This window comes from Tinamus guttatus, unplaced genomic scaffold (genome assembly GCF_059628265.1).
Source record: "Tinamus guttatus ecotype Peru unplaced genomic scaffold, ASM5962826v1 Tinamus_guttatus_pri_ptg000208l, whole genome shotgun sequence".
Lineage (NCBI taxonomy): Eukaryota > Metazoa > Chordata > Aves > Tinamiformes > Tinamidae > Tinamus > Tinamus guttatus.
In genome coordinates this window covers 1,255,627-1,278,920 of record NW_028288742.1, presented here as the reverse complement: position 1 = coordinate 1,278,920, position 23,294 = coordinate 1,255,627, and the positions used below count along the sequence as shown (strand labels likewise).

At 34.4% G+C, this 23,294-nt stretch overlaps 1 protein-coding gene across 1 annotated transcript in view; it reads left to right on the top strand.

Annotated features, from left to right (window-relative positions):
• The window catches only part of CEP170 (centrosomal protein 170), a 92,544-nt gene that overhangs the window by 44,162 nt on the left and 25,088 nt on the right, over nucleotides 1-23,294 (top strand). The window contains exons 9-11 of the mRNA XM_088524151.1: nucleotides 1,579-2,225; nucleotides 16,369-16,518; nucleotides 20,700-20,826. Of these exons, the coding sequence (XP_088380277.1) occupies nucleotides 1,579-2,225; nucleotides 16,369-16,518; nucleotides 20,700-20,826 (924 nt within the window). The remainder of the gene's footprint in view (nucleotides 1-1,578; nucleotides 2,226-16,368; nucleotides 16,519-20,699; nucleotides 20,827-23,294) is intronic.

Genomic DNA, 23,294 nt, shown 5'->3' with positions numbered 1-23,294 from the left:
AAACACATGCTAGCACCAGCATGCTAACATTCAGATGAGTAGTACTTCTAGAGAGTAGTACTTCTAGAAAATATCACAGAGCTTTCTTTGGTGTTCATGATACTGTATCATATTCATGATCATTTTTAAAAAATATTATCCATGCCACTTTGATAAATAGGTAGGACTATGTTTTTAAGTCCTTAGCCTTCTCCTTGGAATAGAAGCTGGTGAAACCGTGTTAAATATTCAGCTGAGAGAGGTCTAAGTTATATGTTGCATTTGGCCATGACAAATTTTTTGAGTTTTTGTAATCGTGTGTTATCTGCTTGTATTCTGTCTTATATTGTACTATTTCAGGTAGTAAAAGTACAGTATATTTTTAGCTCTTCGAAAGTTAGATTGAAAAAAAAAATGTAGATAATCTTTTGGGTTTTTCTTCTCCGCTTTTTCCCACTATATCCTCTAGTGAAATCACACTGTGAAGATAATGTAGGATTTTTCATAATGGTGTTGCCATTTACTGTTGTTATGTGGAAGTATATGAACCATTGCATCATTTCCGTAGGCATTGTACAAATTTGTAATGAAGGGAGCTCTTTGTCACAAACAGGAATGTAGTAAGAATTTCAGCCACATGCGCAGTATTGTTAGCCTTACTTTACTATGATTCCCATTGTAAATAGTGGCTGCCTATTCTATGTAAGCGAAGAGGAAAAAAAAAACCCACCACGCTAAAAGCTATTCTCTGTAGGAGGGGAAAAAGAAAAAAAAAGGCTGTGACTTACTGGGTATGATTATTCAACCTATGATACATTTTTAAGGCATCATTACTCAGTATGTTTCTGTGTGTTGTTTATGTCTATGTGCACGTGACTAAATATATAATCAATATTCATAGATCTCAAAGTATAAGTAGTAATGAATTAAGTAATAATTTTAGATCCTGATGGTAAAATATGTGATTCTGCGAGGAGTGAATAATAATAATAAAAGAAAAAGGATTAAAGAATTAAATCCAATTTAAGTAAACATTTCTCATGATAAGCTTTTGTAATACATGGGGGAAAAACTGAGAATCTATGGCTCTCAAAAGAGATTTTCAGCAACTGGAAGGTTATATGCAGGTTATATATTAGGGTAGCTTTTTTTTTTTTTTTTTTTTTTCTTCCTATTTAAACTCTGCCTAGAATGCTTTATTAGTCATTCATAATTGGCCAGCTATATAACAAAATTAGTGTAATTGGAGGAAAATGTTATTTCCAAACTTCAGTCAAAAGTATTTTATTTGTATTTTACTAGCTGTGCATTTTTGATAAAATATTCATAGACTAGAATTTTGGTGAAAAGGGCAATTCAAATGTGCTAATGTTACCAATCAGTTGTAAAAGGCTTCATTGTTTGACTGGTAGATTTAGCTGTAACTGTACAATATTTGCAGAACCAGTTACTGAATACTGTTGGATTCTACACAAAAAAAATGATTAGGACTTTTTTTTTTTTTTTACTTTATTGTTTTCTTTGGTATATGTTGAGTGTTTAGGGAGTTTATTTTGTTTTAATTCCTCAGTTGCATAAAACTGTTTTGCTTTTTTCTAGGGAATAAACATGATGATGGTACACAAAGTGATTCAGAAAATGCTGGTGCACACCGGCATTATAGTAAGCGAGCAGCTCTTGAAGAACACTTAAGGCACCATCATGCAGAGGTGAAAAAGTCACACCAGAAAGTCCATTCTACAGAAAAGCAACAAGAGCAAACTGGTGCAAGTCAGACTGCTTTTATGATTGAGTTTTTTGATGAAGACCATCCTCGAAAGAGACGTTCTTACTCTTTTTCTCAGAATGTAGGTGCTCCGTGCCCAGAAACGCCTTCTCCCACACCTCACGCGCGGTCTGAAAGAATGAAGCCTACATCAGCAGAGAAAGCAGTTCCCTCATCTGGGCAGGCTAGCTCAGCACATCACAGAGCGGTACATGGGGTTCATGCAAAACTTTTGAAGCAGAAATCAGAAGATCCCTCTGCTGCCTTGCCTGTCCTACAAGCGGCGTTGTTGAGGAGCTCAGGAAGCCTTGGCCATCGGCCTAATCAGAACCAGGAAATGGACAAAAAGTTGAAAAGTCAACATATTTCTGCTGCTACTGAAAAGGACCATGAGGACGACCAGAGTGACAAAGGTACTTATACTATTGAGTTGGAAAACCCCAATTCCGAAGAAATGGAAGCCCGTAAAATGATTGACAAGGTAAGAAAACTAAAACATATAATGTCACCAGAAGTGGTATGTGAGCAACAGCACACCACGTCCATTTTATTTATTAAATCTGCTTTCTGACTAGCTTATAATGGTGATATATGGAATATCCTAAAAACATCAGCATGCCTTAGCTTAAAGTTATTCCTGTTGATACTGCTCTTCTTTTAGCTTGCTGGTTTTAATCATCTGCATTTTCAAATGGCTAAGTGCTTCAATAATATTAGGCAACAAAATTAAGTTGACTTTTTTTTTATAAAATTTATTTTTAAATAATAACAATAAATTTACTAAATTTAAATTTATTGCATTCCTGTCAAAATACTTACCTGTTCTTAACATCTTAATGTTTGCCTTGTTTTTCAGAAACAAATCATTTCCATCCAAATTAACATGCAGAAATAGATTGCAAATGTTTTCTCTACTGTAATAGAGTTATATTCAATAAAGTTCTTAACTGCACTAATTTAAATTTCAGCATCTCCTGTAAACTAAGAGTATAATCAAGTATTCTTTCATTTTCCAAATATGTTTCAGAGCCATGTTATTTTCATATATTCAGTTTGAATAAAGGCATATACTTCATTAGATTTAGGAGCCTTACAATGACCTAGACTGCAGATAACTTATTTTTGAGATTCAACATCAAGTTAAAGGAAAAACTGCATTTAAGCATTTTGCCTACATGATTTTTGAGTAATATCTTTCTGTGTGTATATGTGTGCGTTAAAGAGATAGAGTGAGACAAGAGTTTTATGTGTATATATGCGTATGTATCTATAATTTATTTATTGCTTGTTGCATTTTGCTAAATAATCTGTTGTAGAATGCTGGCATCTGATTCTAGGTATGTTGTTAGCCTAGCTAAGAGGAAATTCATTATTGACTTGTTACACTTGTTATCTAAGAACTGTTTCTTTACATCTTTAGCTTTTTCAGAGATTAGCAGGTATATTTAGCTAGCAGTTTAAGCTAAAATGTAGGGAAGATATTTTTTGGAAAATAAACTTTTTTTTTTCTTGTGGGGAAGCTGCAGAAATGTTGATACGCTATCTGGGGAAATGGGACATTTTATTAGGTAGTTTTACTTCATAAAAAGTGCTTAAGGATTAAAATGGTGAGGACTAAAAATAGAGGTGATTTGCTCCTAAAATCATGAATGTGATAGTTTCTCTTGTGGACTCTAAAAAGAAGATTTTTGATTAGTTTCAGTGTATTAAATGTACTTCTGAGAAATAAAAGCACTATAGAATGTAGAAAGTGACAATGAAAGAACTGTATTGCTTTGACTTAATGACTACAAACATCTGCATTTAATTCATAAGGTGTAACTGTTCAGTTACATTGTATCTGAAAATATATAGGTTCTGATTTTGCTAAGTACAGCTGTGCAACAGGCCTGGCTTATTTGGAAACTGGGAAAACAAAGTAAGATTTGGACATTGTCAATTTGTGTATTTTTATAGGGTAGTAGTATTGCTTAAAATTCAGTAAGCTTTCAAATTATTTGTGTTCTTTAAGATCCATTCACATGGTACATCTTTAAAGTCTGTAAACAGTTTTTTGCTTGAAATAACCTCTGCTGCTATGGGAGAGATTTAGGAACATGGAGATTTGCATTAAGCATGGTAGCAAAGTGTGGCTTAATAAACCTAGTGTTCCATATAGAGCTTTTGCAAATCATAAAATATCCCTTACTGCAGTATAAAAAGAAATTAAAGAGAAATTATAAGTTAAAAGTTTACTAGGAAGTAAAGGAGGAAAGTTTGTTCTTTGAGCTCTCCTATATTTGTTTTCATGTAGCATCTGCACTGAAGTATTATGAACAGTATGTATTGGACACAGTACAAAGATACTAGATTTTTGTAAGTCTTGCTGCTTAATTCTTGCTTGATTTGGTAATAGGAAAGAAGAATGTCATTGTTATGAAGTGCAGAAAAACAGTCAGTGAAGAAAATCACATGGCAGTGAAAATCTCTTGTTCCAACTCAGCTCAGCTTTGCTCCCCTTCCATTTTAATTTCTACTGCTCTGAATTCTTTCACTTTTTTTTTTTTTTTTAGTGAATAAATGCAAATTAATGTGAATAAATGAAGAAACGACAAGGGCTTTTGTCAGCCTATTGACTCCTTAGAAAAGGACTTAGATTTACTTGGACATTTTCCTTCAAGTAACGTATTGAGCAATTGTGATAAAATCCAGATGTAAGACATATGAAAAATGGCAATCATTTTGGGTAGTCTTTATGATAGTTGTCAAATAAATACCAGTCTGAGATAAGTCTTTGCAGAAAATAAGATCTTTAGAGGAGTCTGTTCTATTTTATTGGCAGTTTATATAAGAGTTTCTCTCTGTGGATGCCTCTGAGATTGAATGGCTAAGGTCTCAAGTGTTGTGCTACTTACTCCCTTGAGTGCTGGTCTGCATTTAATCAATAATGCCAGCATAACCGCCCTTTGGCAAGTCAGACTTTTTTATTTTCTGAGCATTTGTGATGCCTTCTAAATTGATTTTCATTCAAGAGTGGCTTTTGAGTCAGAAGATTCCTTCAACCTTACAAAAGTTAAGGATCCAAGAGGTATTAAGGAATTGGAGGTTCAAATTCCCAGAAGAATCAAAAACCAATCCACATATATAATTAAAAGGAGCAAAATTCTCAGGTTGAGCTGTGTTGTAGCCTTTCAAAGTACCTTTTTGCTTAATGGAGTCTTATTCTGAAGATTCAAGGAAATGGATGTCAGAAAAATAGGTGCCCTTAAGATCTTAAGAAACACTTTAAAATCAGAGAAGGATGCTGTTACTGTTCATCCAACGTCTTGATCTCATATAGATTGTTAAGAATGCAGTAAGTTGCTCCACCACTATATCAGTGTCTAAAAAGGTATTGCCTCTATAGCAGTAGGAGAATAAGATAATGAAGTATATTCTTTTTTTTTTTTTTTTTTTTTTTTTTTTCCCTCTGGAACATGTTAAAGCCAGACTTTTGAAAAGAAAATATGAAAAAGATTTTATTTTTTTTTTTAAAGTTCTTCTAAGAAAAGAAAATATTTCCAGGAAATATTTTCTGTAATAGATAACTGTAATTATTTATCTGCAATGACGACTGCCTCGGAGTGAATGGATTGTCATTTAGTCAAAGCCGAAGATTTGGAAAAATCCAGGCCTGTGCTTTGCACAATTTTGGCACAAAAATGCTGAGCTAATGGAAGAAAAATTCAGGCATATATGAAGATATGTCACTGGAAGGCAAGGTCACTGTAATAAAAGCAACCTACATAAATGATCACAGATACTGAACTGAGTAGGAAAAGAGCTTTGTTAAATTATTTGCACATTTGCAAAATAGAATTTGATTTTAGGACATAAAAATGGTAAGCAACAAATTTTCAGTATTAAACATGAAAAAACAAGAAGCAATTGGTACCTGTCTGGAGTCTTCCAGAAACAGTGCATGATTCATTTATGTGAGTTTTTCTTTAGGATTAATTGTAATTTAAATCTTTTTCTTTTTACATCTACCTTGCTAGAAATTTATTTCTGTAACAGTAGTGTTATTTGAAATGTAGTGCACTGTTATTTGAAATTTATTCAAAAATCTTAAAGTACTTGTCAGAGGAAGTAAATATCACTGCCCTGTGCCCAGCTTTGAATGGGTGTCTTCTCCTTAGAAATTGTGTGTTTTCTCTCAGAACAACAACAAAAAAAAAGCAGAGAAAAAGCATTTTGTTCCTTAAAATTTGAGAATTTTGTAGAAAATAGGAAAAATCTCCAGCCATATTATTGAAGAAAGGCAGAGAGGCCATATTTCCAGGCCGAAATATCAAAGAGTGAACTCATGTATATTAACAAAAAAAAAAAAAAAAGTTGTAGAAAGAAAACTATCATCCCCTGCATCTATTTATGTGACTAGTGTATGTGTGAAACCTGAGCTACGATGTCTTAATTCCCTCCCCAGGGACTCTCTCTAAGGCGTGAAAAAGCTACCTTTATTTCAATTTGCATTTAACATCCGAGACAGCATGGGATGATGTGATGTTCTATTTTGTCTTATTTTATCCTACTATGATTAGAAACTACTGGTTTCTCTTCCTGAGTCAATCTTGGGCTTTTCTTTACAAGTCAACCTTGTCCAAGTAAATAAATTAGTATGGTTAAGGTTCCACTAAAACACTGGAGGAAACATTATTACATTTCTATGTTTTCTGTGAAAATGTTGAAGGTTTTACTTTCCTCACACACATAATGAAGTGTCAATGAAAATCTTCGTCCAGGAGAAGAATCTGTAAATTCTTAGACCTATTGGTATTTATATTTTATTTCTAGCCTTTTTTATGGGAAAATATGTATCTGTGAGTAAAGATTTTAAGTGATAAAATGAAAGAGTTCAGAAAAATCACTGGATGGGCTTAGGTTTTAATAAGAGCTATTATGGCTATATGTGTTCTTTGTAGAGAATTCCTTTAAGATGCTGACTAATGCCAAATATTTTAGTTGCAAAAAGTATTTAAAAGACCCTGTAGGTTGCTCTTGCTTCTTGCATGTCATAAGTGCTTCAGTTGGGCAAATTTTGAAGTTGAATCTTTAATCTCTCCTAATTATGCTTAGGTGGTTATTTAAGGGGCAGATTGCTTGGGGGATCTGCAAAAACTATTACTGTCATAAATACTTTAGTTGTATATGAAATTTTGAAGTTTAAGTCAGTTTTCTGCTAATTCCAATGTCCAGGAAATACTTACCTCATATTTAGAACCAAGCTAAAATTTCTTATCACTGGGGAGAAAATTAATCATGAAAGTTCCCCCGCAAATGAAGCAATTGACTTGATACATGTAATCAAACCAGTGAGAATGAATTATTTCTGCATCTGTCTTCTAAGTCTGTCTTCTGCTGTGCTTACCAATCGGTATACATATATATGGGATTCAGCTATGACAAAGGGGAATGTTACTTAGAGAAGGCCTGAGGTTTCCTCTGCCTACTGGTACAAGGTGTCATTTCCCTAAGGGTCTATTGGGCACCTCCAAGAGTAGATGTTTTGGTGCTTGTCTATGCTGGATTCCTGTTGCAGGCTAGGAAGAACAGTTTACTGCCTTTAGTTTTTAGCTCAGAAATTTTATTGCTTTCAATTGGACTGTGCCCGTTTCTCTGTGGCTGTGAAAGAAGGCAAAAGACCACGTACGGATCACATGCCTAATGGAGCCAGAGATGACATTCCAGGCTCATCACTAAAATAGATGATGCACAGCAACTTAAATATAACTCCTTAGCTATGGGGGCGGTCGGAAGAATGAGCAAGGGAATAGCACAATGGAGGAGACACTTTTCCACGATGACTGAGAAATGCCCTAGCTCTTCATTTTGAGGCAGGGAAAGGGGCTGGAGAAGGCAACTGGCATCAGTGTATGTGCTCTTATTCCCCAGACTTGTATTTCATGCCATTTCCTCCTTGGATTTTGTCAATATTCCAATTGCATAGGCTGGAAAGGATGATTACAGTTTGCAGTCCTCAGCTGTTATCCATTGTATCACTCTTCTCCCTTCAATTGCCCAGCTTGCCAGTTCCATCTCGAATATGGTCCTGTGCTTGCAGACAGCTATGCTTTTCACAAGTAGCACACATCCATGCACACAAAGTCTTTTTTGTATTATTGGAACTTTCTCTGAATAGCATCTGACTAGGACTGCTGATTGATCTTCTTTTTGAATAATTTGACAATATTACTATTTCTGTCAAATTCTATGGCGTTTGTGCTGTCTTGACTCTGAATGAATGCTGCCAGTATTACTGGCATGGAAGGGAGATGTAAATTAACCTCTTCCATCATTGTTTTGTTTGCATTATTATCCATTTGTAAATTTACGAGATTGTCCTTGGTCACCATTATTTTACAAAATATAAATTCTAAGCAAGATCAATAATGCAAACTCCTGCATCTTTTTTCATTTGCGCTTACCAGTATAAATGCTCTCTAGCTGTGTTTTAATGCTCTCTGTAAACAGAGAACACTTTGGAAAGAGCAGTTAAACTTGCTTCCTAAAAGGCCCTTCATTAGCCAATGATATTTCTACATCCATGTGTTCAAATGTCACTTAAATTCACAGAGAAATAGGATTCAATATCTAGACAACCAAATTCAGAAAATAAATGTAGTAGGGATGTAGAAGAAAGTTATGACTAAGTGTCAGATCTTAGTTTTTAATACTAGCAGAGCTGTTTTAAAGTCGCTGTCTGTATCCAGCTAGAGCCTAAATGAACGCCTGCCTCTTGATGACTTAGAGAAGCACCAGTTGCACAGCAGGGATCTTTTCTATAGGGGTGTGAAGGCAGCCTCATCAGTGGAAAGGAGAGGAGCTGCACCTACATGCTACAAGGACCACTTGAACATAAAAGGAAAAAAATATTCTCTACTTAAGCAGCTTCAAAAATTTAATTTTCCTTCTAATAAAGTAATGTTCTCAGGGATGTGCAGTTAACAGCTGAGGGCTAACTAAAGCAAATTCAGTGACTTGATTTGGTTTGGAACATGTATTCAGTATTACTCAACACAAAATGTATCAGTGAGTGTGAGTGGTGCATGCTGGTAGGATTTACTTTTTCTTTACATCCAGCAGTTATGCTTTTTGGGTAGTTTCAAAGTTTTCTTTGGTTAATGCATAGCAACTGCTTGCTCTTTTGCACTGAATGATAGATTTTTCTACCTGTTTTGCATTTTTCAAATAATTAAATTTGTTCTGTTGGAGAGGATTTCTTCTCATCAAACCCATCAGGCTAAAAAATATTCCTCAGTCTCAGAAAAGGTAATTCTGTCAGTGATTGGAAGAATTCAAAATAACATTTCTACAGTTCATCTCCTCTATCAACACCTTTTTGTTGATATAAGATGACTGCAAATTATCAGAGCAATGAGTTTCATGCTTGCAATAAAGTACTGCTAGTAATGAATTTTAATAAATGAATGCAAAATAGTTCTGAATGTATTTTGAATACTAAATATGCTCATGATGCCATTGCAACAACTAAAGACTCTTCTAGTATTTTTTTTTTTAATATTCTGTCCATGTATGTGTGAGAAAGGAAGGAACATGTGGAAGTGCATGTGACTCAGTTCTCATCCACCTAGCTAATGCACAGTATTAGAGCAGCTTATGTATGTATGGAAACATGGGTGTTGAGATAAATTTTTTTTGCTCCCCAAGTTGTTTTTTCAATTATTGCATAATATTTAAGATTCCTGATAAGTAATTATTTTTTAATCAGCAAAGTAGATCTAGTATAATTCAACCATTCTAATTCCCAACTAGTAAATGTTTTGTAATGAGTACCAAAATAGAACAAGTCGCACTCTGCCTCCTTGCCATCTAGAAAAGGCATTCTATTGTGACTATTTAGTAGAATTGTGTGTTCAGTGTAAGATTCAAATTTTAGATCATGTTCCAATTTATTTTCAAGTAGAAAAGGATGCTGTTTTAAATGCCTAGTTTATAAAGGCAGACACACAGTAATAGTAATGATCTTATTTTATTATGCTATCTTTTTGTTTAAATTATTTTGTATGGTGTAGAAGGGTGCATAAAATGTTATCTTTTAGCAATCCTGAAAGTTTAGTTTTTTGTTTTCCCCTCTTTTAACATTAGAAATAACTAACAATTCAAGGTGGGGAGCTGTGCTGTTGTTTCTGTAGATGCCAGGTTTTCCACTTTCATTTTCTATGTCTTTCTGTTTAGCCTGATACTTGCATTTCAGTTTATTTTCAATTTGTGGGCTTTGTATTTTTTGTTGGTGTTTGTTTGGGGGTTTTTTGTTTGCTTGTTTTTTGAAGAGGAGATTTGTTTTGTTTTTGTTTTTTGAATGAGTGGGAGTCTGTTCTGAAAAGTGATTGTAACAAAATGGAATCTTCTACCATTTTTTGCTGTTAGCTAAAGTTGTGTCCTTCAAGGACTGCTCTGTGTTTCTCCTTTTTGAGCTGGAACTTCTTTGTGAGAGACTTTATTGTTTTTATGTTACATGAAAGAAAGGAGCTGTTTAATACAAGATCGTTTTTACATGCAAGATGACTTTGGAGGTCAGTGGTAGACAAGTGTCATCTATGTGTCATCTTCTACTGTCACTTCTCAGTACAAAAATCTTGTAAATAGCTTGATTTTCTGACTGCATTCTTCTGATTTTTTTAGAAGCGTTTATAGGGATTAATTAACAAAACTTGTTGCAAAATTTGAAGCTTTAGCAGTAATTTTGCATATATGTGCAAGCATAGTATAAAGTAACCACTAAGGAAAAGTGTGGACTCAGAAATTTGGGGTGAATGTTAAGTTAAACACTTTGAAAGTAGGAGTTACAAAATCATAAGTAGTTAATTTGTTACACTTCTGTATTTGCAATACATAAATCTTGCTCTATGGTAGCATAGACTAACTGGGATATTTTTGATTGTTTGTTTGTAAATGCGTTACACAATTTGCGTCAGGGATTTTATTTTAAAACATAGAGGTATATGCCTAATTAATGCATTTTTAAAAGGTCTGTAAAATTTATTATAGCACTCGTAAAATCTTAGGTTAAAACTGGTCGGTGAAATCAGTTTTACAGCACAGAGTGGGAAAAATGTTTTGCATTGCAATACTCAACTTACGCATCATAGTATATTATAAATGGAATTTCTTTCGGCATTTTTTTGCAGTATTAAAAATGAGAAACTGTGTGAAAAACAAATGAAAGGACTGGGATTACATGAGGTTAGAGAATCTCTTTGTGTCTAAGCGACTGTTTAAAAAAATGACATAGATGTATCTGTTCTGGGCAAATGGCTTTCAGCTCTTCTGTCTTTTCACACCCTTTGGATTTTGTCATTACTCCAGGGATTTCTTCCAGAAAGAACATAATTTAGCTCTACAGAGCGCCATGGTTATAAACTGACTATATTTTATGAATATGATGTTGAAAAATCAGTAGAATCATTGAAGCCCAGAAAATCTAAGGAAATAATTTCTGGCAAGAACACGGAGAATATTCATCAAGCTTGATATTTGTTTTTTTGTTTGTTTGTGTTTTGTTTTTATATTTTTTAAAGAAATCTTACAGACTCTAAACATAGTTTCCTTTTGAAATTTATATTTCTAAAAAAAAATGAGCACTTGATTATAGCAAACAGGTACACAATATGTGTGCGTATACATATCTAACTGTGTAAGAGGAAGTTGTTATGATTGGCATATTCTTCATTTGCTTATGTGGCGTCCTTAATATTCTACTAGAATGACTTGCATCTGATTCTGCATCTAGAATATACATTTAAAATGCCTTAAACAACTTCTGTGACAATCCATGGCTATTCCTGAGCTATGCCCTGCACAGAACACAGTCTGTTCACATGGGCAGGCGGGGGGTGACTGCCAAGAACAAACACAAACAATTAAAATTGGAGTTCTCAGAAGCAGCTGGGTTAAACACAGTCTGTGCAGTAGATGAATACAAAGTGAACATAGGAGTTGTAATCTGGCTCATCATACTTTTAAAATGGGGAAGAAAATATTCTGCTTTTGTTTCTTTTGTTTGTTTTTCTTACCCGATCGACCATTTTGACTTCTAACAACCAATTTATTGTATATTATCGGTATCTGGACCCATAATCCTGGGTGTGTCTTTAGTAAGTGCCAGAAGTTCAGACTGAAGGCTAAACTCACTGCCAAGATGATCTACTTTATGGATCTGAAACCTATTCTGTTTCCCTGCTTTTTGGAGCTCTCTCTTCCAGTCAATCAAGCATCCATTGAGTTTGGCTTGTTTACTCTTTCTTCGCCTTGCTTAGCACATTCAAGCTGTGTCCAAATGTAGTTTGTGTTTCCAAATTTCACTTTTTTTCCTACTGGTTTGACTGCATCAGTTCACAGCTCAGTTTCTGAAATCTGCTCTTATTTTAATTCCATGGCAAGCAAATACACTCATCTTCCTCCTTTTCCCCTAAGAAGTTATGAAGTGTAATTGCTATTTAATTTACATTCCATCACTTTACAATTGTAAATACCATATTTCAAATTGGGCCACTAGCTTCCTGTTTTTTTGCAGTGGTCTTATTGCAGTGTAGTGCAATGTGCACTACAGCTTGTTGTCCCTTATCTATGATGTGCTTTGATTTAGTTTACCCATTTAACAGTTCATATTTGAATTTCCTTCTGTACGCTTTTTAGTTTTTGGGTTTGTTTTGCTCTTTGTGTTCAGATTGCCAACACTGAAACTAACAGTATTTAAATCATCTTTTTCAAATGTATCTTCAAAACCGGGCTGGACCTGCTGATAGGAACAGAAGAAATATATGGAGCATTATTGAAATTCTTTGACAAATACCTTCATTAATGAGCAACATCCTACTTATAAATAATAACAATAATAGTTATAATTCAGCTATCTTTTCGTTTTCCATTAATCTGATTATCAATAAGCTTATTAGTTGCTGCATGTCCTTTGTTAGGAGTACAGTGGTAAAACTATGGACAAGTTTCAGAAACCTCAAAGACAAGAATTTTGAAACTAGGTAGAACGCTCTACAATATCAGTAGTATAAATATTTTCATTAGTAGTTTGGATGGTGAACTAAAACTAATTTTGTTTAATCTGTGGACATTGAGTATTGAGGACTTACTGCAGAACCTACAGTGTGATCATCATGAATTTTGAAATAATGAAAAGTTAATATCCTGAAGCTAAATAAATGCAAGATTGAAGTAGTGACTTTAACAACACTGAAATGTGTGCAAATGCTTGAACTTATTTGAAAGTAAAAGTAGATAAAAGCACATTAGGAAAACAGGTGCTTTTTTTCTAGCTATCCTTTTTACTTCCTTTAGACTTGTGGGGGAGAGATTTCCTGTTGTCATTAATTTCTCTGGCCAGTTGTTATTATAATATCCAGATTTCTCGCTTAAAATGGCCTCTGTGATTTTAAAGAATCAATATGTTCTATCCATCTTAAAATAGTAATACTGACTTCTAGTGTAGTTCATCTGTGGTATAAAAATATTAATTTTTATAAAGGACGGGGGAGGGGAAGACAACCCATTCCCAGCCTCTAAAGATAGCTTGGGTTCAAGCTATATATTTAGACTATTGTGACAAGCAGGTGCACTCTGAGTCATGAGCTGTTTTCATGGGGAAACGTGGACTGCCAGTCAGAAGAGACTTGCTTTCCTTTTAATGAAGTTAGGCCATGCACAAGAGGATAAGGCATGTGCTCAGAGTCAGTGCTGTAACTCATGTTGTTCCCTAAAATATGCCAGTACCTCTTGTAAGGATTATGTCTTGCTCGGATTGTATCACTTAAACAGTGTTAAAAAATAAACTTGAATGACTGGTTTATGTAGATAAGAGTTATATTCTCAGGATATCTGGAGAAGTGTTGCTGAGATAAACTGATACAGTTTATTAATGAATCTCCATCAAGATAATACAGTTCTTCAGCCGAGTCAGTTTGTACTTTGCCTCTCTGTGTGTCAGGCTGAGGCTGTGTTCCAGCAAACGCGCTACTCAGCAGAATGAAGCTCTGGGCCTCACTGTATCTTCAGCCTGTTGTTTGTCCCCTGCTTTTACTTGTACAACCACAGAACGTGAGGAGAGTATTGCAGGGAAACGTGGGGTACTGTTCATTGCTTTGAAATTGAAAAGCATGTTTTGGCAACTCACTTTTTCCCTGCTGATTTGAGAGACTTGGTTATGTGCCAGCCACAGTGTTAGCTGCTCAGCAGTTGAGAGTCTGGGAGAGTACTGGAGTTCACTTTAGGCTTAAGACTGATGTACTCTCTTAGTTAAGCTGCTTGAGTTTTTCAAGATCATGCAGCCCGAAAGGGACCTCAGGTCCCTTTTTTATACACAAGTGGTTTTTTTATAAATAGATGAGAGATGCAGCAATAAGCATCACCACCATTTCGTGAAGATATTTTTGTGGTTTCGTTAAGTTTTCTGGTAGAGTTTTTTCAAATTATTTTTTTAAATCCTGGAACTGTTTGAAGAATGGAAATATCGAAGGAAGGTAGAGGTCTTTGTCTATTCAAACTTCAATCATTCCCCAGTGTTTGCAAACATATTTTATCACAGCTACTCATAAAATACAAATAGCTGTTTTTCTAAATGGCTGAGAGAGTTTTGAGAACAAACCTTCCGGCTATTGCATGGCTGTTTCTGCCTGGAATGTATTCTCATTATTTGGTGAACTGTATAAGTACAGATTGGTTAATCTTGAATTCTGGTAGTACATATTTACTGCAGATATTTGACAAGTGTAAAAGAGAGTTTCTAAATTTTCTCAAATATGTGTTGTTTTTCCTTTGCAGAGTTTTCTTTTTATGTTTAAAGTCTTACTTATCTGTTTATGCCTCTGTTTTTTGAGGATTTTTATATATTTAAATTTATTCTGAAGAGGACCTTTGAGCTAGTATAACAGCAGAACTATGGTGGGGTGGGAAGAGGTGCACACACATAAAAGCACTCATGGGTATAGAATGAATATGCAAAATAATGTTTTTGAGAAGATGCTTTACCTTTCTTTCTAAATAAGTGTCCTCAAATATTCTACATATCTATTCTGGTTTGTCATATCCGCACAATCTGCAGAGTAAGCATTAGGTGTAGTGTTAGAAGGTAAATCTGTTATGTGGACCTTACAGCTACCTGAATTACCTTTTGCATTTTTAAAAAAAAAAAAAAAAAGAAAAGGAAATAAAGTTAAAGTTAAAAAGGTCTAAACACTCAAACAAGGCTGCACAGTAACTTCAGTGATGGAATAAGAATAACAAGATTTTGCAAACAAAGAGGTAACACCCAAAAAGCGTTGCATGATGATGTTTGATTACAAGTAAAGGATTTTTTTGACACAAGTAAGTAAACGTGCTGCCAAATATTACTAAACAATTTACAGGAGCAATTTACTCTTGTAGTCCTGACTAAATATTGAGGTATTGATTAATATTTTTCTTTAGATGCTTCTTATTGCTTATGCAATAAGAATATGATTTCATTTAAAAGAATGTGTAAAACTGTGGAACTATAGTGGTCACAAGAAAAAAAAGTGGCTACAAAAGAACAGTATATTCAAGGAAGGAGACAGCTCATGATAACTGGTTTGGATCTTCAAAGATTGCTACCACTGTACAAGTCAAGTATATATAAGTAAAGAAAAAAGCTATATGTTGCACCATACTCTTTCTTTATATGAAATATTTTTTAATACTCTTAAGCAACTTGTGCCTAAGAATACTTAGAAATGATTAATTTATATTTATTCAAGATTTGTGGAGTGTTTCAGGACTTCTCAATTGCAGAAAGCAGGCTTTTTGCACTAGAGCAGAAAGCAAGCACATTGAAAAAAAACTTGCTTGGTCGTGTCTTTCTGGACCTTTAGAGGAGACAATCCAGGAAGGAGCAGGAGCTGAATGACTGAATGCTCCATTTCTTTTCTGTTACCTGCTTCTCAGTCGTTAAAACACTAGGGGTTGTGGCCATCTAGTGGTAAATCCTTTGTAAGTGCAGGATTTTAGTGAGAAGTCTAGTTTACCAAAGCCGTATCTTGAGTGAGATTAGCCATATCTTGAATGAGATTAGTCTACGGGGGTTTTGAGACCTGGTGGAGTTCTAAAATCTAGCTCACTGTCAAAGGAAAAAATGAAAATTTGTTTTAATTGGAGAAATAATTCGGTGAGCATATTAATAGCAAAAGTAAGCATACATATTTTTTGTTTTCACACTGGATAATGGCAAAAATCTGAAAATGTGTTTTCAATTTTATTGTTGGGTCTTTGTTTCGTTTTTCTTAGTTGGGAAATGGATTTGTTATGGTAATGGTTTTGGTTCACCAGTGTCATTTTTTTCATATCTCACCATTCCAACTAGCAATTTCATGGATCTTGATGATGTTGACATAAACTCCTGCTTTTTTTTATATACATATATATATATATATTTATATATATGTAATTGATGTATCTGTTTCTTATACTTCTAGATTTGACCAAGATCACAGATAAGCATAATACAACAGAAAGTATTTAAACTCACTATATCAGCATGCCACCATCCATCCATTAACATTGAACAATGAATATTAGGATGGTCCTGGGTTAATATGTATAATGGTTTGTTTCATTTTCAGGTATTTGGAGTGGATGACAGCCAGGATTATAATAGGCCTGTTATCAACGAGAACCAGAAAGATTTAGTAAAAGATTGGGCTATAAATTCTGCTACAGTAGTGGTGGAAGAAAAAAGACCACTGAGTACAACTGGATTTCTTGACGCAGAGGTAGAATTTAATTTTTGATGGTCTTCTTTTTTCTTCCAATAAAAGAGAGCACTAATAATTGATCAGTAAGTGTTAAACAGCAAAAAAACTTTTTACTAGCAAGTACTAGTTCAGTTCTATAAGTATTTGATTTTTCTTATTCCCTTATTGCATTATCAAAATTTCTCTATCAGACAAGTTAAACTATGAAGGCATTTTAAACTTTGCTACATTTCTATATCCACTAAAATCAGTGTGTTGAAAATGTAGCAGAAATTTCCTTATCATATTACATTTGCAACACTTTTGCTCAGTATACACTTCTCAAGTTATGCAGCAGAACTGAGAAAAAGCTGATTATACTTTATAGCCCAAAGGAGGTAACTAAGTTCAGAAATAAATTATATGTATTTAATGTGCGATACAAAGCCAGCTAGGAAAAGTGTGATGGATAATATATTTCAGATGTCTTTTACAAATGCAGGAGACTTCAGGTGTTCATGTTCAGGATGTGAATTCACAAGGGAGAATGTCTCAGGCAGAGCCACTTACGTTAGTTGCCTTGAAGGCAAGCAAGAGGCATTTAATCAGAGAGTGAAAGATTAGGCAAACACATGTTCTTTGTACATGGGTTGCAGGGTATGTGAATGAGACAGATGTTAATCATACTTCCTACTAAAGTCTTGGAAGACATTCTGATATCATTTCAATGGATAAAGTAAACTTGAAATGATAGGGATAGAACAGGCTCAGACTGGAGCAGAAATAATCCGATGCCAGTAACAAAGAACACTGCATGTACTTAGAGCTGCCATGGTAAGCTGTTGGGGAATACCATCCTGCAAATAAGCTAGTATGCACTTGATAACTTCTGGAATATATCGAGAGCTTAAAGTGTGACTTTGTGTGCTTGTCATGCAAAAACTTTGTCTTTAAGTTCCAGGAATCTATCTTACATAGAAAAAAGAACACTGTTTTGTCATGATTTTATTTTAGCTATTATGCAGTCCTGTTTTCATTAAATGTCACTATATATCACTTATATACGTATATGTCATCCAGATTAGCATCTTTGAAGTGCCTCTCTAGGCTATTACTTTGGATAAATTATGCCATATAACATGGTCATATTGTGTGGTAGAATTTGACAAAGTGCCTTTCATGTTACCTTTTTATTTGAATCTGTAACCACAATTCTACTCTCTCTTTTTTCATGCCTTTTGTACTACTCAGCTCCTTTGTGCTATACCAGTTTTCAAAATTATCAAGAATATCTACATTTTCCATTTCTCTAATTCCACAAATAGCAGAAGATTCATGTATGATTTCTTTTATGAAGTTTTTATGAGCATAGTTTATTTTGTGAATTTTGATCTTTCCAGGTGTCATGCTTTGCAGATGAAAGGGTTTGACTTCTATTTATGGTCATAAGACAGACTTAAGTATGGCAATAACATGCTAAAACTGTCTGAGAATTTGAGACAAGTTAGGAGAATGGTGCCTTTTTATTACTGTGGATATTTTTCGAAGTACATAGGCCTTCAAGTATGGGGAAGGGAATGAGTAATTTGGCATGATCTTAATTTGCAAAATTAGAATCTTAATTCTGTGCTTGCAAAATCCTTGGTGCTATTGACTACAATGATTCTTTTTGAAAATGCCTGCTACACATCTCTACTATAGAAAATAAATAAAGTTACATTGCTGTGATATTCTGTGTACTGAATATTTTTTTTCTACATGCATACTTGTTGCACTGCTTTAAGAACTGGAGAATTTCCATGCGTATTAGGGGCTTTATTTTCTTTTGTGTATCCACCCTCATTACATTAGTTTCCTGTCCTTTAGAATGAGCCGTTCAGACAGAAGTTTGAAAGTTGCTTTTTGGGGGCTTAGATGTTGTACTTAACATAAAATGACTGTGTCACTAATGTCATATGGCTGTGGAAAGGCAAATGTGACCTTTGGATGCATTTGGAGAAGTATCTTCAGTAAGAGCAGGAAGAGTCATTGCCATTATAGAAGCTGTGGGTAAAATATCCTTGGAAATACTGGCACTGGATTTCTGATCATTCTTATTCAATTAGGGTGAACTCAAAACTAAAAAGGTACAGATTAATAAGGGAGTGAAGGCTTACCTTACAAGAACCAATTCATATAATTTGTTTCATTTAGCAAAAATAGTAGATGAGACAGGTATGGCTGTTGGTTTTCGCTGTCTTAGTGGAGTAAATGCAACAAAATGAAAAAGAACTGCCTAAAATAGATGTCAGTGTTGTTCCCTTAGCAAATGTGAAAACACTGTCTATAAGTGAGCATGGAAATTAGAAAAGCAATCATCACCCCTGGAGGAATGTGTTTCAGAAACAATGAGAGGAGGAAAACCTAAAGGAATTGCTTTCAATGTGGCACTTGAAAAATTTTAAAGAGGATGGGTACAAAAATTCTTGTGACACAAGATTCCTGGAGTATGTATCTGAAAAGACTGTTCTCCTGTGGTCTTGTGCTCACTGAAATGTATTTTTAAAAGATTGTTCTTGTCCTTCTGAAGTGCCACATATTGGAGTAGTTTCCAGATGTCTTGTGCATGTGCTGTTGTTTTTCGTAGAAGCAGAGCCCGAAGCTATAATTTTTCAGACTGAGTAATATATCCACCGAAATTTGTTGGTAGTTTTTGAGAGTGCTCCGGTTTAGTTAGAATATGTGATAAGAATGAGGGAAAGTAGACTAAACATGAAGTTAAAAGGCTGGTACCCCTTATGTGAGCATAGCCTTTCTGAAAGACTACAAAATTTCTCTTGGTATTCAGGAAGATATTTGGAGGGTCTTAGACACTCTCTGGTTATTTGAGAGCCTGTAAGAACAGAGTTGGTATGGATTTATGGTAGGGAGATAACTAGAATAATTGAATCCAACTTTTTTTTTTAATATGTGTGTCTTGAATCTCACTGTCAGATGTGTTTCATTTTATTATCGTATTGTTATACTAGACTTAAAATGTATTGTAAAATTTACTAGAATATATAATCTAGTAAGCTATTAAGCTTTTGTTTTTAAATGCCTGTCAAAAAAACCTGCTTTTCAGAGGTTTGGTAGTTATGCAGAGAATTGGCAAAACATATTCACATCCACTGCTATGTAGAAAACACTTTTTTTTCTGAGCGTAATTACTTTAAGAAAAAAAATAATTTATCATATTCCTTCACTACAGTTGTTTTCCTGGAATTAGTTAGTATACATGGAATTATTCGGAGGCCCCTCTAGTAAACATATTTGGGAGCTCTACCATATTTGACTTGAATTGTAATTAATTGCTTTGAGAAGAATGATAGTTTGCTAATTAGGGACAAGGAGGAATGAAGTAAACAGTTCAGAGAAATGAAATAAAACATGAGGCTTCAGCAGTAGAAACACTTGGATGGTCCTGCTTTTTGTTTAAAGCCATTCTTTGCTTCTGCTTCTCATTTAGGCCAAAGAACTGGTCTTGTCTACAGTGAGAAAGGAGTTCAAGCCTTTTCTTTAGAAGAACTGACTTTTAGTTGTTGCGATACATTAAAATGTATGTGTTAAATATTATTATTCTGAAGAGTTTTGTAACTTAATAGTTGGATGCCCTCTTTACTCTAACTGAGATATTCATTCAAATACCTTGTTCTTCAGGCAGTTTTGTATAGGTAAACTGCAAATATTTGACTAGTTTCTAGGGCAAGTTTTAACAAGCTATTTCATTTCCGATTTTTAAACTAGCCTTTCTGTAAGAAAGAAAATATAGTTTACTTAGCAAAATTGTCTTTAAAACTGGCAAAATGTCACTTTCTTTTCTTTCTAAAGTACATTTTTTCATTTTTGAAAACCCTCTTCTCTTCTTTCCCCGTTTTTCTCCCCTTTTCTTTCAACAGCTTTTCTGAGATGAGGACTGAAATAATTTGCTTTTAACTTGTTCTAATATATTTTTACATAATTTTTGCCATGGGGGATGCTACTTATTCTCTAAGTAATGCTGCTTATTCTGTACTTACTCTGCAGCTATAAAATGGTCTACGTTCTTTGTTCAACATATACTCCATTCAGGAAAATAGAAAACCTGGGATGAGGAGGTGCTTTCTATCAAAAGCATCAGTTATTAGTTGCATTTTTCAGCAATTCAATTGTAACTTTTCTTCTGCCTTTTTTTTTTTTTTCCTCCTCCCTTCTTCCTTTAGGAAGGCTCTGTTGCCCCTGGAAGTAAACGCTGGGTATCACAGTGGGCCAGTTTGGCTGCTAATCACACACGACATGACCAAGATGACATCAGATTGGAAGCATCTGGACCAGCTCCTTTGGAAAATGGTACTAAAAGCAGTTTTTGTGTCATGATTTCTGCAGAAGAAACTATGAAAGGGGAAAAGGACTGGGTTATAAGCATAGACAGACAGCTTTTCTTCTGTTAATTCTTCACCTTTCTTTCATGTCCCTTAGAAGAAATGATGCTCTACAATAATGATGTTTTACATGGCTGAAAAGTGATAATATTAAACTGAACATTGTAAGAAAGTATATTACACATGAAGCTGTGTAATATAAAAGAAACTTACATTTTAATGCAGTTGACTGCATTAAGTGGAGTGTCTCAGACTGATGTTTCATTTTTTTTTTTTATTAGTATGATTCTTTGCTTACATTTTGCTCAGGACTCGATGCCATTTCCCAAATTGGATTTTAACAGATTGACTGTCAAAACAGTCCAACCTGAGACAAAATTCAGCTAAAGCAAATTTTCCTAAGCTTTGAAATATAGGAAGCTTCTTTTCAATAATCAAGTGTCTTTAACTTATCTTGCCAGCGTCAGGCTGTCTCTGTTCCTTAAAGAAGAAAAAGTCTGAAATGAACAGCAGGTTTTTTTGTTGTTGTTTGTTTGTTTGTTTGTTTTAGATCTGTGTTCTTGAAAATGAAGGAGTTGCTTACCTTTATTTTTCCTCTTTACTTTTCTCTTTCTTACTCTCAGCTTAGAGATAGTGATTTAACACAGCACTCTAGTGTAATTTTAATGCTCATCATTGCACATTAAGGTAGAAATGTTTAAAACCTTCAAGATATTTCCCTTATTTTCTACTGCAAATTATACAAATCAATGTAGGTTTTGTTGCAGAGTTTTCTGGTAATTGCAAATGGATGACATCTCAATGGCTGCTCCAGGTTCCCAGAGTAATATGCTACTTAGAGACCAGCGAGTAGTTAGTTATCATTCTACTAGTTTAGATATGTTTCTGTCCTGCAATTCCAGCATTTCACCTTATTCCAGTTGACTTTGAAATTCTAAGCATCACCACAAAGTTTAAATGGTCTGTAATCTGAAAAAAAAATAGAAGTAAAAATGCTTTTCTGCGTACATCACTTTTGAGGACCTACTACCATCTACAGAACATGTCCAATAACCTCCTGTTAGACACTGGTGAGTATAACCCTTTTTTTTTTTTCCTTTAGCCTATAGCAACTTCTTAGGTAATACTTTTTCACGGGAGTGTAATGTTCTCTGTTTTTTTGTTTGTTTGTTATAGCTGCTGATTTTCTTCAGATTGTCAAGAATCCATGTCTGATACAATTTCAGAGCAAGCAACATCTTTGACCTTTAATTCAGTCTCTCAGAAGACTGCAGTTTCAACTGATGAGACCAAATCTTTCCAACTACCAGAATGGAATGCTAGGATTCCCTCCCTCTTTAGGCTGGAAGCCAGGCCCCGTCACTCTGTCCAGCAGTCAGGCCTGCAGAACAAACTGAAGATACTTACTACTCAATACACTTTTTTTTTTTTCCTTAAATCCTCAGACCAGCGTAAACATACTCTCCGGAGTGTTCGTTCATTCAATATGAAATATATGTGTATATATATATATAAAAGGCAAAAAGCCAATATCATGTCTGTGTTTTTCTACTTAAATGTTAGATTTGTTGGAACGTTTCGGTAACTCTCTCTGTTTCTGTCTGGGCTAGGTGAACTGAACCCTTGCTTGAACTGCTTGATCTTGAATCTCATAGGTTTGGTTTGTTTGTTGTTTGTTTGTTTGTTTTTTCAAATTCCCCCTGTTTATATTGGTATCTTTATGGTTGGAAAAGACCGTTCTTAATTTAATTGTGGCTAATTATGCATTTCCATAGATTGATAGATTGACTTTTCTGCCCTCAGAAATCTTATTTGTTCTTTCCTCGAAAAAAAGTCGTGATTTCTTCAGGAAAAACTTAGCTTTTAATTCTGTGTATTGTTCAGACACAAGAAACGGAAGATGAAGCAGGAATCTTAATTCTAGAGTTGAACTTTTTTTGTTACTTTATTTCTTTACTTTTCTTTACTCTTACATAAACAGCAAGAACAACAACGACAACAACAAAAGAATCTGAAATGTTATTGGAAATTTCTTCCAAAAGGAAAATTATGTATTGATTAATGACTGAATGTCTATTCAGGATTTATTCAGCAGATGAACCATATATTTAAGCATTCCTACAAACACTGTAATTACATACAATTGTTTTTCTCATAATTTATTCTATGCAGTAATTTCACGTGGTTTTAGGATTCTAGAAGGTGAGGCCATTTAATAAAGTAAGCAATAAAATAACTTCAACTTCAGTCTCATTTTACTGCTTGTAGTATAGAAATTTTGTTCTTTATGTTGCACCATGTAAACTTACGTAGCCACGTCTGGGAAGATGCTTAACAACATCTGCAGCTTCAGCGTTAGCATTTCACTCTTCCTGGCAATGAAAATATGCATATCCTGGGATACCTTAGGATACCAAACATCTGAGGATGTGGAAA